We start from the raw sequence: 15,722 nt of genomic DNA, 5'->3' as shown, positions 1-15,722 counted from the left end.
TTATACACGCCACTATATGTATTTAATTTAGTAGGGGAGGAAGGAGTAGAGGACTTCTATTAACACATCTAGAAAATGAGTTCGTTAAACCAGATGATTTCTAAGGTCCATCTTGACTCTAAACCAGATCCTAGGAAAAAAAAAAAGAAATCCAACATTTCAGATCCTTATGAAGCCCAGAAAAAGATATGAAATGCTAAAACATAGTAATAGTATTAGAACTGTTCAGCATGAACACAGAACTAAAGTGCATAATTATAATGGATTACAAAGAGAATTTTATATAGTTCTGCAAAACAAATGTGACACCCAAGTATCTAAACCCTATGCAGCCTTTTAACAGCAATTTTCCATTACCAAAGACATGACTGAGTTAGTACAAAAAGAAAAGTCCAAACTGTCAGCTTTCAGTCCTCCACATTCCCCTCTTTAATATGGCATTTTGCACTATATACATTAATGAAAATTTTAAACAAACAAAAAGAACTTTAGTCAAACTCCCCTTCCTCCTCCAGCTTTATTGGAATAGTTTAAAATTACATTTCTATTTTCTAGGACTTCAGTTGCTTTTTCCATCTGACTTTTAAAAACTGATTACAGCAAATGAAACACAGTTGTCTAAGTGATATAGTATACAAAAATAACATCTTGATTTCTGTGAAAATGCATTTCTCTGCAATTCCTGAATAGCTCCAAATTATGCTAACTCTGAGCATTGATGTTTACTCTGGGTTTTAGATTTAGTCTTTGAAAATATGTGTTCTAAACCTTTGTCAACACCATCTATACGTACAGCGCAACGCTGCGATGAAGTGTAGGCTATTACCTCGATTTCTCTCGTATAGCCATTAACACGCATGTTTGTCTTTTTATTTTGTTTACTCCCACTCAACTGTATGTTCTATGTAGGGCCTGATACAGATGTTACTTGATGTTATTTAACAGCTACTGAGGTCAGACAATCCAAGGCCATCATTACGCTAAAATTAAAGTTATTTATGGAAGTTCATAGACACTTCCAGAATTGGTTTTACCTCCTACATGGGAACATGTTCAAGAAACCCAGGACGGGCTTACTGGTCTGACTCAACTCTTCCCATTTCATCCATCCCTATTCACCAGTGGCGCGGAAAGGGGGTTCTTTAACAAAGCATTATACATAACACTTCTACCAAACTAAACATAAACTTTTTTTTTGTAGTTAAATGCAGAAAGTCGGTTTTTTCCACCCCTTTCCTCCTTTTACACGGCAAGTAAAGCTCACTGGCCTGGGAGTTGCCTCTATCTGCCAACCTTTGGCCAGTGAAGAGGATTCAGAGAAAATAATACAACCATCAATCAGAAAAAGGAGGGGCGACAAAGGAAAATAATTAGGCTGTAGCCTCAATTGTGCATTCCCGTGCAAGGTGCCCTGACTCGCCACAGCGGTAACAGTTGACTTCACTTGTCTTGCTGCAGTTGATGGCTACATGACCAGTTTCACCACACCTAAAAAAGAAATTAAAACAGTTTCCACAACAAAGCTGTCTACAAAGCAATAATCATTACAGAACAAATACCCATTAACAAGCAAAGCAGTACTTTTTTCCACATAAAAAAATTTCATGTTAATGAACTATAGGCAGGAAAGAGAATTAGTTAACAGATACCTGATTGTACAGCGTAAGCTGTAAAACTAAAATTTTTGCCACTGAGACATCAGCCAACATTAAAACTAAAACAATGATAAAGATGTTCTACCTTTAAGCAAATTAACCTCTAAGGTTTCACAGGTGTGTGTACAGCTAAATTTATCAAACTGTATACTTTAAATGTGTATGATTTATGATATGTCACAAACAGGCAACAATTTCTAGTTATATGACAAAAGAAGACTTATGTATATGAATTATATAGCTTTCTACACTCTCTGGAAGCTTCAAATTATTATTATACTTTCACTTTTTAAATACTAAAAACTTCCAGGCTTGGCGCAGCCTCAGCAGCTAGGGCGCCAGCCACATACACCAGAGCTGGCAGGTTTAAATCCAGCCCAGGCCTGCGGAACAACAATGATAACTATAACAAAAAATAGGCAGGCGTTGTTGCGGGCACCTGTAGTCTCAGCTACTTGGGAGGCTGAGGCAAGAGAATTGCTTAAGCCCAAGAGTTGGAGGTTGCTGTGAGCTGTGATGCCATAGTACTCTACTGAGGGCAACATAAATATATTAAAATATATATATATATTCCACAGTTGTATAAACTATACAGGTGCCATAAGCCACAAGCTACCATAATGAATACAAACTAGAGTACAGATAGGCTGCTGGTTACGTATGCCAAAAAAAGATCTATTCTGGTCACAGCCAACTTTCACTGAATGTACCGATCCACAAGGTCCTTCCATTTATAGCTAATCATCTCTACAAGAATCTCTGCAATGAGTTTTTCTTTAGCTTACCTATAGCACTTCACTTTGGTGCAGTCTTTTTGAATGTGTCCAAATTCTCCACAAGAATAGCACTTCTGCTCATCTGCGTGGTCGCAGTCACGAGCCAGATGGCCTGGCTTGCCGCAGTTGTAGCAGCACTGCTCTCGCTCTCTCTTAGGCTCCTTGCAGTCCTTGGCAATGTGACCACCTCTACCGCAGTTATAGCAGGCTTCAACAATAAGGAAAAGAACCAGACCAAGACTATAAAACTTTTACAAAACACAATACAAAACCTCAAAGGTGGAAAATTTTTTCCAGTGCTGTGTGCAGCCGTACATGCTCACCTCTCCAAGCTCTAAAGGGGTGTAAAAAGAAGTATTAAATACTTACCATCCTCCTGGAGATCACAATCCTTGGCAAGATGACCAGACTCACCACAGCGATAACAGATGTCTGGAAGAGATGAGGAAACAAACTGGAAACCTATTTTGAGCAGAAACAAAAAGAATTTGACTAATTAGATCAGACTTGATACTAACAAATACTGAAATACTTCAAATTTGTTTATTCGACAAAATACCTCTATCCGAGGTAAAACCACCTCTGCCACGGCTTCTCATTCCACGGCCACGGCCTCCACCAGTAGGGCATTCCCGGGCCCAATGGCCAGATCGTCCACACTTGAAGCACTCATTGCTGCTCATGGCTGCAGTTAGATCTTTAAAGAATTAAAAATAACAATAATAAGCCACTGAAATGACTTCTAACTTTGATTCCCCCTTAAAAGTATTTTTTGGAAAATTAGCCAATATATTGTTTAAAAAAAACTATACAATTATATACTTAGGCATAATAGACCTATATAAAGTATATGAAAGTGAAGAATTGTATAATATATATTGTATATACACATATATAATGTATAATATATTGTATTATATGTACATTATAATATATATACACATTATACAATTTTTGATCTTTAAAACCAGTTAAGATAAAGCATATATGTATTAATACATGCTAATGTGTAGGTCATTATGAAAGTTCTGAAATACACAAAAATCAAGAAATGTATGATCCATGTGAAGGAACAAATGAAACCCTCCCAGCAACCCTGATAAGCCAAACAAGTTAAAACTAGCACAGGTGAATCAGAAAGGTTGCTGTCAACTAGGTTTCTTGGAATTGAAATAATGAACCAATAGGGCGGCGCCTGTGGCTCAGTCGGTAAGGCGCCGGCCCCATATACCGAGGGTGGCGGGTTCAAACCCGACCCCGGCCAACCAAACTGCAACCAAAAAATAGCCGGGCGTTGTGGCGGGCGCCTGTAGTCCCAGCTGCTCGGGAGGCTGAGGCAAGAGAATCGCTTAAGCCCAGGAATTGGAGGTTGCTGTGAGCTGTGTGAGGCCACAGCACTCTACCGAGGGCCATAAAGTGAGACTCTGTCTCTACATTAAAAAAAAAAAAAAAGAAAGAAAGAAATAATGAACCAATAATACAGTCTGTCTCAAACTTTCATAGTGACTCACATACAATGATGGGGTTTACAGGGTTAGTGTTAATGAGCATCCATTATTAGAAATAGTTGGTAATTGGGCAGCGCCTGTGGCTCAGTGAGCAGGGCGCTGGCCCCATATGGCAAGGGTGGCGGGTTCAAACACAGCCCCGGCCAAACTGCAACAAAAAAATAGCCGGGCGTTGTGGCGGGCGCCTGTAGTCCCAGCTACTCGGGAGGCTGAGGCAGGAGAATCGCCTAAGCCAAGGAGTTGGAGGTCGCTGTGAGCTGTGTGGTGCCACGGCACTCTACCGAGGGCCATAAAGTGAGACTCTGTCTCTACAAAAAAAAAAAAAAAAAAAAATAGTTGGCAATCAGTATCTCATTCCAGGTCCAACTTAATGGACACATTTCTGTGGTTATGAGACTATATAAGCTTTATTTGGAATAAATGAAATCATTTATTTATCACAAAATCAGAATGAATCCAAACCAATGAGGCCATAATATAGATTTGGAAGGTGAGAGAAAAAAAATCCCTCCTGCAACCTGAACACCTAATGCTGCCTAGTTATATTCTAGGCCCTGCCTTATGACTGAGGTAGTCTTTAGAGCAGCTATGTTAAAAGAAATGCAATCTGTAAAAAATGGGTTGGGGGGGGTGTGCAAGATATAACTTTTATCTCTAGACAGTACAATCCTCCATATGGCCATGGATTCAACCAACTTTGGATTGAAAATATTCAGGAAAGGGCGGCGCCTGTGGCTCAGTGAGTAGGACGCTGGCCCCATATGCCGAGGATGGCGGGTTCAAACCCAGCCCTGGCCAAACTGCAACAAAAAAATAGCCGGGCGTTGTGGCGGGCGCCTGTAGTTCCAGCTGCTCGGGAGGCTGAGACAAGAGAATCGCGTAAGCCCAAGAGTTAGAGGTTGCTGTGAGCCATGTGATGCCACGGCACTCTACCCGAGGGCGGTACAGTGACACTCTGTCTCTACAAAAAAAAAAAAAAGAAAATGTTCAGGAAAGGCCAGGTGCAGTGGCTCACGCCTGTAATCCTAGCACTCTAGGAGGCAGAGGAGGGTGGATGGTTTGAGCTCCAGAGTTGGAGACCAGCCTAAGCAAAAAATGAAAAAATAGAAAAACTAGCCAGGCCTTGTGGCAAGTGTCTGTAGTTCCAGGTAACTTGAGGTTAAGGCAAAGAGTTCACCTGAGCCCAAGAGGTTGGCTGCAGTGAGCCCTTTACCCAGGGCACAGAATGAGACTCTGTCTCAAATAAATAAATAAATGCAATTTTTTTTTTTTTTTGGAGAGACAGAGTCTCACTTTATGGCCCTTGGTAGAGTGCCGTGGCCTCACACAGCTCACAGCAACCTCCAACTCCTGGGCTTAAGCGATTCTCTTGCCTCAGCCTCCCGAGCAGCTGGGACTACAGGCGCCCGCTACAACGCCCGGCTATTTTTTGGTTGCAGTTTGGCCGGGGCCGGGTTTGAACCCGCCACCCTCGGTATATGGGGCTGGCGCCTTACCGACTGAGCCACAGGGGCCACCCTAAATGCAATTTTTTTTAAACGAAAATATTCAGGAGAATAATTTCATCTGTACCAAACATGCACAGATTTTCATTGTCATTATTCCCTAAATACAATTTAAAGAATATTTACACATTTGCATTGGATTGGATATTAGTAAGCTAGAGATGATTTAAAGTATAAAGGAGAATATGCATAGATTGTAAAAATACTATGCCATTTGATATTAGGAACTTGAGCAGCTGAGTATTTTCATATCCAAAGGAGGTCCTGGAACCAATTCCCCACAGACACCAACAACTGTGTATTAAAAATATTAGGGGCCATGGAACTCTATCCTGGAGCAAGAGTGAGACTATGTCTCAAACAAACAACAATAACAACAACAAAAAACTAGGAAAATAACCAGGAAGTACACAACGTGTTCCTATTGCACTGGTAACATTTGTATTTTTTTCTCTTCTAATGTCCCTCCTTTCCAAATGTTTCTGTAATTTTATATGTAAAACAAAACTACTCAGAATTTCACAACAGACTACCTTTTTTTTGAGACAGAGCCTCAAGCTGTCACCCTGGGTAGAGTGCTGCGGCATCACAGCTCACAGCAACCTCCAACTCCTGGGCTTAAGTGATTCTCTTGCCTCTGCCTCCCAAGTAGCTAGGACTACAGGCACCCGCCACAACACCCGGCTATTTGTTGGTTGCAGCCATCATTGTTGTTTGGAAGGCCCCAGCTGGATTCTAACCCACTAGCTACCCGCCATCTCAGATGTGGCTGGTGCCTTAGCCGCTTGAGCCACAGGTGCCGAGCCCACAACAGACTACTTTTTGTTGGAGACAGAGTCTCACTTTCTTGCCCCCGCTAGAATGCTGTGGGACTCAAATTCTTGGGCTCAAGTGATCCTCTTGCCTCAGCCGCCCAAGTAGCTGGGACTACAGGTGCACGCCAAAGGCCAGGCTATTTTTTAGAGATAGGGGTCTCACTCTTGATCAGGCTGGTCTCGAACTCCTGAGCCCAAGTGATCCACCCACCTAGGTCTCCCAGAGTGCTGGGATTATAGGCGTGAGCCACCACGCAAGGCCAGACTCCTTTATTAGGTAAAATTTTAAAACAAACCCCCCCTACTAATGCCAATCATTTTGTACTTCTTTTGTAACAATCAAAAATTGCTGCTAATCTTAGAATAAAATGTAATAGAATTGAATGAAAATAGTGTAACTTTATTTTTCCACAGTTCCATATTTATTTTACTCGAAATTCTAGTGTCCAGCAATGATACACAACCTGGTATCATCATCTAGAAAAAAAGTTTCAACACAGAAAAACTGACTGAATAGTAGAATCAACTAAGCCAATCATAGCACCAAAACCCCAAAAGGCAATAAAAAATGGCAAGGTCCACCTTTCAATTACTATTTAATTATTAGATTGTAGAGAAACATAGTCAAATGAAAAAACCCCAAATTTATCTCAACACTCTACAATCTAACTGAGGATACTTTTTTTTTTTTTTTTTGAGACAGTCTCACTTTGTCATTCATGGTACAGCACCGTGGTATCACAGCTCACAGCAGACCGAAACTCCTGGGCTCTAGTGATTCTTTTCTCAGCCTCCCCAGTAGCTGGAACTACAAGCACCTGCCACAATGCCCAGTTATTTTTAGAGACGAGGTCTCACTCTGGTTCAGGCTGGTCTCCAACTCATGAGTTCAGGCAATCCACCCACCTCGGACTCCCAAAGTGCTAGGAGAGAATAAAATTTTCAAAGGAATCTTTAGACCAACCCTTGCCACTTGCCTATGAACATATCACAAAAAATAATAATAATAATAAAAAGCTAGACTTTAAGTACAGGATACTTGTGGTTTCAGAAGTAGTCAGAAGAAATCAGCCAATGAAGGAGATTAAAAATACATTTTTATGGCATTTGAATTACATTTCCTTTATAACCATTCTTATAATTGTACTGGTATTAGCATTCTAAATTATGTGAAGTGCTTGCTAGTGTCCACCAGAGGAACCAGCCAGGGCAAAAAAAAAAAAAATGGATGGCATATAAAATGATCAAAGACAAAGCGTTACCTCCTCCTACCTATCCCCATTTTCTTCATTTTGCTTCTCTAGTTTACAATTAGATCAATTTAAGCACATTTAAATACTGCTCTCCGGAGTTCTTTGTACCTAAAACTGACTTTTACAATGTAATTCAAGTAATTTGGCCAGTCCTGAATATAGCCCTATAATCCTAGCACTCTGAGAGGCTGAAGTGGGAGGACTGCTTGAGCTCAGAGTTTGAGACCAGTCTAGGCAAGAGCAAGATCCCCATCTACCTTGGGAGACTGAAGCAGGAGGATGGCTTAAGCCCAGTAATTTGAGGCTACAAGGCCAATGCGCTGAACTCTGGCTGGGGTGATGGAGCAAGACTGACCCTGCCCCACCCTCTCAAAAAAATTCTGATTATTTAATATTCACTAGATATTTTTATTTAAAGAAATACTTCCTGACAATCTCTCCTTCAGGCTGCTTTAAAAGGACCTGTCTATTACACAATTGTAAAAGTACAAAGGAAGAATGTTATAATGGATCATTAGATGCTTACCAGTGATATAAAGCCAGTGGTTAAAATTTTAGGTTTACTTTCAACATAGTAATACTAATTTTAAAAATTTAGCTACTGGAACTGAGTAACCAAATGTGAAGATTTTTTCATAAACTATTTCTTTTTCCACTGTTTTGTTTACCTCTGTTTATGGGATCCAGATCCAATGTATTGGGGGGGGAGAGACAGTAAATAAATACTTCTTGAAAGAAAACTATTAGCTAAAATAGCATTTTAAGATTAAACTTCTTTAAGAGAAAGTATTGCTGTCACCAAGGCTTAAATACAGTGGTGCAATCACAGTTCACTGCAGCCTCCTACTCCTGGGCTCAAGCAAAGGAATCCTCCTGCCTCAGCCTCCCTGAGTAGCTACCCTAATTCCCAGCTGAAAAGTTTGTTAAATGCGATCATTTCAATATGGACTACAAATTACATTTACAGAAAGCAGTATTTCTCCATGTACACAGTACTTTTCATTAACACAGTATCTTATAGGACTGCCATTAAACTATTCCGCAAAAAAAAGGCACTTCTCAGTGGCAAGGGTAGAACTTTTTACACTGTAACACAACTTCTAGATGTTGGTTTTGCCATCAAAAAACTTTGTTTACTAGCGTAAATTAAGGTTAAAAAGACCCCAAAAGGAAAAAAAATTCACTAAGTCTTAAAACAGAAAAAAAACTTCATTACTAGCCCCCAAACTCATCATCAGTATGATACATGCCTTTTAAAAAGGTCTATCCAAAGGGCTTGGGTAATAGGTATGTAATTTGCCTTTTCTTCTCTTTCACTAAACCAATCATAAACAGTGAATCAAGTGATCGACACTTTCATTCAGTAACTGGTCCCTTGTAATACATCCGTCTCTTCAGTAACATTATTAAACCAACCTATTCCCACAATGTTTTAGAGGTCTACTGCTTATCCTAGGAGGCAAGTCCTCATCCTAATACTCACCTTTTGTACAAATGTATTTAAATGTCTTCAGAAAATTCCATGTTTTCCTTTGGAAAACAACAGTAAAGTAAGACAAGAGTTGAGAATCACGACTCCATGACTCTTTTGCTATATAATGGCTCCTGGCTAGAATTTTGTTGCACTGTCCTGTTCTCCCCTGCCCCTTCTCCACCTGTCACAACCTTTTCCAACCTTCAAGGGCTAACTCAAATGCCAACTCTATAAAAGAATCTGACCACCTCTCCCAGCCTGGAACTGTCCCCTTCTATTAAGACCCAGGACACTTTAAAATAAATCTGTCTGATGGCTCTACCACATTGCTTTTTAATCATATTCTTTTAAGGCAGAGACCAAGTAATTTACCTTAAATCATCACAACACCCCACAGTTATCTTTTTAAGCACTTAACCCAGCTTACCCACATACTGTGTTACTTCTAAGACATCTGATTGCTCTTCCCTCATCCTTACTTGTAGAAGGGACAAGATAATCTGTCGCAAGAATTGTTACAAGGTACCTTATGCTTAACAAACATTCAGTTTTTTAAAAAATAGGGTAAAATCTCAAAATGCTTTGAAGGGTTTTAATAGATGTTCAATTAAAAAACCTGTAAAGGTTTATGTCGTCTGCATAGTTATTCTTTCCTTTCCACTCCTCTCCCAATTAAGTTTGAATCCTAACAGTAGTTTGGACAGAATTCAGACCAACATCTACACAGCAGATTTAGAATGGAGCTTATCAGACATCTGTTTCTAAGTTCCAATTTTCATGACATAAACCACTTGAACAGGTGGTAGGAGCACAGGAGTCTCAGGCAAGAGGAATATGACTACCACAGGTAAAACAATGCTTGAAAATATTAAAGATTCATTGTGAGGGACCATGTACGCTAACCTAAGGGCTATTTTACAGATTTGTTCTTACCTAGGCTTTGAAGATTAAATCCTAGAATTGATAAAAAGCACAAATGGCCTTTTAAATTTGTCTTCATTAACATAATTGTACCATACTTTCTTGCCTCAGCCTCCCAAGTAGCTGGGACTACAGGCGCCCACCACAACAGCTGGCTATTTTTTTTGTTTTTGTTGCAGTTTGGCTAGGGTAGGGTTCTAAGCTGCCACCCTCGGTATATGGAGCCAGTGCCCTACTCACTGAGCCACAGGCACTGCCCTATACCATACTTTTGATACTAGGAACAAAGCCAGTAAACTACTTAAATCTAACAGCATGTGGTCAAGACTAACTATGAGTTCTAATAAATAAAATAATCTTAACTCTGTCCTACAAAGTACTTTTAAAATAAGTAGCAATAGGAAAAGCTGGGGATAAAATGACTCCAGCAAACTATGTGATTCTGGCTATCTTTATTATTTTATATGGTTTTCCTAATACAGCTGTACACATTTACATTATATCCTTATTTTCCCCAAGCTCAGGGTTATTCCTGACTCATCATCCATGTTGTTGACTAACTGAAGTTGAACCATAGGGGACCTGTTTTGCCCTCTGGATGTTCACTAAGTTCTAGTAAGTCATTTTAATGTTCCAACATAGTTGTAATCATAATAACTACACATAAAATGAAAGGAAGCAAGACACATTCTGCATTACCTGCATTCTGGCCACAATAATGAAGAACAGAGTGCATTATGGAAAGCAATTTCATGTTCTTATCCTGGTTCCTGCATTTACTGCCTGACCTTAGTTCATTACATCCATTTCTGTCTGCCTGTATCAATTCTGAAGGGTTTTAATAGCTGAGTATATGTGAGTCAGGTATTAATAAACATTATCTATAATCGTACAGCCCTGCAAGTTATGTACTCTTGCTACAATTTAATGATAAGGAAACCAATGATTTGACACCAAGTGACTTATCCAAAACCATACAGCTGGAAAGTACTAGAATCAGGATAAACCATTTACTCTTACTTCAATAATAACACAAAGGTATTACTATTGTACACCAACTGAAAAGGGGGGTGGGGGGTGCCTGTGGCTCAGAGGAGTAGGGCCCTGGCCCCATATGCCAAAGGTGGCGGGTTCAAACCCAGCCCCAGCCAAAAACTGCAAAAAAAAAAAAAAAAAAAGGGAAAAAGCCACACATAAAGTACTTGGATCTGCATGTCTTTAGACAAAAATCAAAACTAGAACTGATAACTTTATTACTTTTTTATTCCTAGTATCCCACACAGCTTTCTTGAATTTTAAGCCCAGATTTTCTTCCCTTAACTTCTTCACTGCAGAAGTGTCACCAAACAAATAAATACTGGCAACTCGGTATCACTAGTACCCTCATTTATCTTCACTCCAAGTGATCACTGCAGCCCTCTCATACTCCTAATTAACAAAATCCTTCTGTTTACAACTGGAATTTTGGTGGCAACAAGCTCTCACTTATTTTCCCAATAGTTTTTCTTTTTTAACATGACAATGCGGCACAGCTTACTGCAATCTCTCAACGGCATTCCCTTACTGCAGCACCTGACAGTGCCAGAGCAGGAGTTCTATTAAGTGAAAAGTGCGTTCTCCACACAGCCTTGGCACCATTCTTCTGGCTTTCTACTTACTGTCAGGAGCCTAGGAAAAGAAGGAACCAATAATTTTTTTTTTAAACTCTCAGTCCTGCGGGGGGGGGGGGGGGGGGGCGAAGCAAAGTCTCTGTGGTCAAGTGTTTTGCCAAAAGACAACCACTCCAACTAGTCCAATGGTGGTTCCACTGCTTTTAAGGAACAAAATTTGCTATCTTCCCATTATGTGTCACTTTTTTTTTTGCAGTTTTTGGCCGGAGCTGGGTTTGAACCCGCCACCTCCGGCATATGGGACTGGCACCCTACTCCTTGAGCCACAGGCGCCGCCCATGTGTCACATTCTTATTAGATTTTAAAAATAAAAATCCACTCATAAATCATATTTTAAAAAAACGCACAGTATTTTAAAAAAGAAATCACCCTGCCTGTTCCAAATATTCAAGTGGTAGTGCAAGAAATGGCCTTGGTCTTCCACTGATTTGGTTCAAAACATTTTAGAGACTATACATCGGTTCAAAAAAAATTACGTCTCTTGTTATCAATATCAAAAAAAATGTAGACCTTTAGTTCCCAAAAGACAAGTTTTCTACTGTGAAATACATAGATAAGTACACAAATATATACTGTTCACTTTTTTTTTATTTTGCTGCCAAGAGATGCAATTTGGAAAAACTTTTAAGTTCGCCATTCTGTACTTGGGAATCTAATAAATTATTCCTTTTATATTATAGTACACAAAGAGATCCCTGCAGACATGAATCAAGCTCAAAAAACTAAAAACAGCATGTACTTAGGACCATGACACTTTATAGGTGTTTAATAAGCCTTCATCAAAGTTTAAAGAAAAAAAAATGTTTTCCCTCAGAGATAAGGACTCATATTTTAAATTCTCAAAGCCTTACACTCAATTTGCACTCCTTGAACAAATAAGTAACATAAAGTTGCTAATTTAAATTCAAAGATTAACACCTTGATGCAAATTTTAATTGGTTATGTTTTGCCACAAAATAAGGTCAAACAATTTGGAAAGGAGAAAAAACTTACTTTTAAAAACTAATTTAGGAGAAACACGGGGATGTGAAGTAGTCCTCTTTTACTTTTATTTAAAAGAAAAAAAACACACTCAGTGTCTTGGCTTCTTTATCTCATCCCTTCTGTGTGGCCTCAATAATGCCTCAAACACACTAGCTGAAGTCACAAACGATTACCGAGCAATGTTTTCTTTTTATAAGACCCCCCCTCGCCAAGACCAGATGCAGTCACTTCCTTTGGAAGTGCCCCGTGGCTGAGGCCATGTGGTTAACATGTGGCAACAAGCACAGCCTTACCTATAATAAAATCAACACCCTAACCTAAATGTAGACGATTATGCCATTCTAAACTAGGTTTCCACGTTATGAAAAATCTAGAGGGAGGATAACTAATTAAACTACGTCTGTTTGTAAATTACACCCGCTTATTAATCCAAGAAATGATGCAAAGACTGCTGCTACGATTTTGGAGATTTGACAAAGTCATGGCTTTTCTGATATTAGGGCTTTTAAAGGGCCCCGTAACGTAAATCGTGTTGATTCGGGAAAAGCGGGCACTTATCAGCCCTTTTTCGAATAGCAACGATAGACAAGCAATACTCAAACGACGATAAAAATCCAACAATCAGGAAGCTGCCAAGTATGGAAAGTATAAACTCCAAAGGCTCCCAAGCCTTCCAACGAAGTGTCCCGCCACCCCAAACGCCAGGGGCTTCTCCAAGAACCTTTTCCTAAGGCCCCCGGGATCCTTGGCTCCAGGCCCGCCAGGCCCACCCCCCAGCACATGGCCTGCACCACCACCCACCCACCCTCCCACCCGCGGTCGGGGGTCTCTCCCCCCGCCACGGCCTCTTGCCGGGGAGTTCCCGCCAACTTGGCCTTCACCGCTCGCCCCGCGCCCCTCCACGCCGCACGGCCTCCGTCCCAAGGGCACACGGGCCCCGGTCTCCTTCGCCGTCAGCCTGCGGCCTGGGGTGCGGCCATGGCGCCGGGAGAGGCCCGACGCGGGGCAGCCCAGCGCCCCGGAACCAAAGGAGGACAGAAGTGTCGCCCGACTGCGGCAGGCTGGAAAGGCGCGACCGAGGCGGCGGCGGCAGCCGAGCTTCCCGCCTGACGCAGCAACAGAGCGGCGAGGGCCAAAGTGCGGCCGCCATCGCTGCCTCACCGCTCGCTACCCTCTCCGTCCTCCTCGGCCCGGACTGCGGCTCCCTCCGTGACGACCCCACTCCCAGCCCTCACCTTCGGCGTCTGAGCGGGCCCGCAACAGCGGAGACTCGGACGCAGGCCCGAGGAAGCGGCTCGCAAGGCAGCGGCTGTTTATTTTCAGGGTCCTTGCCTGCGCCACACGCGGGTCTGCACACGGCCCCACACACGCCGCTGCGCACGGCTCTCCTCCGCCTCGCCCACGCGGCCAATCAGAGCGCGGGGCTCGGCAGTCCAATCAGAGACGGCCGCCGGGAGGCCGCCCAGCCCGAGCGCGGAGCGGGGCGGGCCTGGCCGTGGTTACGCGCGCGCCGCGGCCTTTCCCGTCGTACCCCGCGCGCGGCCTTTCCCGCCGGGATCGTGGCCCCGGTGCTCACGCTGGCGCTGTGTTTCGCTGGGGGCAGCGACCTTGTCAGGAAATCTGGCTGTCTCTGCTCTCTCCTGGCAGCTGGACCTGAGGGACGCTAGAGGACGAGTCTCAGTGCAGTGACTGCGATTAGCGCGTAGAGCCGGATTCCCCCCCTTCTCGCGCTCCCGCCAGGTCTTTGGCTTTCAGAGCCAGGCCCGTTGTCCTGATACGTTTGAGTTTCGAGAAAAGTCGCGGCTGCCAAGTCGCAGAAGTTGCTATGGTTATAGATTACACATCCTGGGATTTGTTTCGGTTTTTGCGTTAGCCCGGGCAGAGCCCGAAAGGCCTTGGTTTTGTCTCTGCCAGGACTGATACTAGCCTCCCAGATTAAAGGTTCCTGATGAGGGCGAAAGCCTGCGCCGGGGGAGGCCCTGAAGCTGGTGAAGGGAGTGGTTCTGAGACTGTCTCACAACCCTCCTTGCAACCAGTTTAGCACATTTATGACGAGTGACATCCCCTGGGACTTAAGGGGTAAGAGAGGGCCAGGAGAGCCATTTGATGTGGGTGACATTCACTTTGTTTTTTTTTTTTTTTTTTGACATTCACTTTGTTAATCGCTACCCTTTACTTGACACTATGTTGAACACAGTCTGTTAAATGTTTTACAAAGATTAAGCACTATTGATTTGAACCTATGCTTAATGATTGATTCTCAATACAGGTGCTCTCTGCCTTTTCACAAACATAATCTCAAAAACCATAGCTTTGGAAGTAGGAGGATCCTTAAAACAATGCATTTACTCCGATAATTGAGTTTAGATTTGGTGTTTCCTCCAAAAGAGACTTATACATTAATAGTCATAGATATTCTGTTAGGATAAAACCAAAGGCTATCATCAGTTCAGTTTGTTCCGTATGAACTAAAATATTCTAGAATTTTGTGCCCCCTTTTAGAATGACTCATGTTAGAAAAAAAGATTTTTGTAATGGAAGAGTCCCAAGTCTCTTGAGCTCCAAAAGGTCCTGAAACTACCACACTCTCCTGTTAAACCTAATATGCTCCTTGAGATTAGTATTTATTTCATGTCATGGCTGGTGTATTGCAGCAATAGACTTTTCATTCCTACAATGACTCATTCTTTGAAATTAAGTGCACAGATCTACTAAGATGTTACAACTGGCAAGAACAGACCTTGTTTGTAGAATTAATTATGTTGGTGCCTTGTAGACTTGAGCTATTCTTTTACCCCTACTTTCATCTCAGTGGATCCTCCTGGGTTCCATGGCTGTGGTTTTTGAAATTATGTTTATGAAAAGGCAGAGAACACATGTGCTGGAGGCGGACATTAAACCTGGGATCAAATCACTAGTGCTTACTTAGTTATTGTAAACCATTTAGCAGATTGTGTTCAACAAGGTGTTACTTGAAGGGTGGCAGTTATCAGAGAGTGACTCTATTAAGGACTAATGGTATTTTAAACTTTTTTTTAACCAAAGCATCTAAAGTAAAAAATGTTTTTAATTCACCATGAAAAGGCTTCATTTCTAATCAAATTGAGTAAATGCCTAGCTATTTATGTATTGAGCTATAACACCAGAGTTGCCAATAATAA

The 15,722-nt window shown here is 41.8% G+C and overlaps 1 protein-coding gene across 6 annotated transcripts; it reads right to left on the bottom strand.

The window, feature by feature from the left end:
• Positions 1-405: 405 nt before the first annotated feature.
• On the bottom strand, positions 406-14,020 carry CNBP (CCHC-type zinc finger nucleic acid binding protein). 6 transcript variants are annotated; one of them, XM_053600359.1, is made up of 5 exons: positions 13,797-14,020; positions 2,991-3,128; positions 2,801-2,893; positions 2,441-2,639; positions 406-1,488 (listed from the first exon to the last, which is right to left on the bottom strand). In XM_053600359.1, exons 2-5 carry the CDS (start codon positions 3,112-3,114, stop codon positions 1,371-1,373), a joined length of 534 nt encoding a protein of 177 aa, XP_053456334.1. In that variant the 5' UTR covers positions 3,115-3,128; positions 13,797-14,020; the 3' UTR covers positions 406-1,370. The 6 variants fall into 6 exon arrangements, with proteins under 6 accessions (XP_053456334.1, XP_053456336.1, XP_053456338.1 ...); XM_053600361.1 differs by having other exon boundaries at positions 3,012-3,128; positions 13,797-13,980; XM_053600363.1 differs by having other exon boundaries at positions 2,801-2,863; positions 13,797-13,974.
• Between the last annotated feature and the right edge of the window lie 1,702 nt (positions 14,021-15,722).

This window comes from Nycticebus coucang, chromosome 8 (assembly GCF_027406575.1).
Source record: "Nycticebus coucang isolate mNycCou1 chromosome 8, mNycCou1.pri, whole genome shotgun sequence".
NCBI lineage: Eukaryota > Metazoa > Chordata > Mammalia > Primates > Lorisidae > Nycticebus > Nycticebus coucang.
This window is presented reverse-complemented; position numbering and strand designations above follow the sequence as displayed.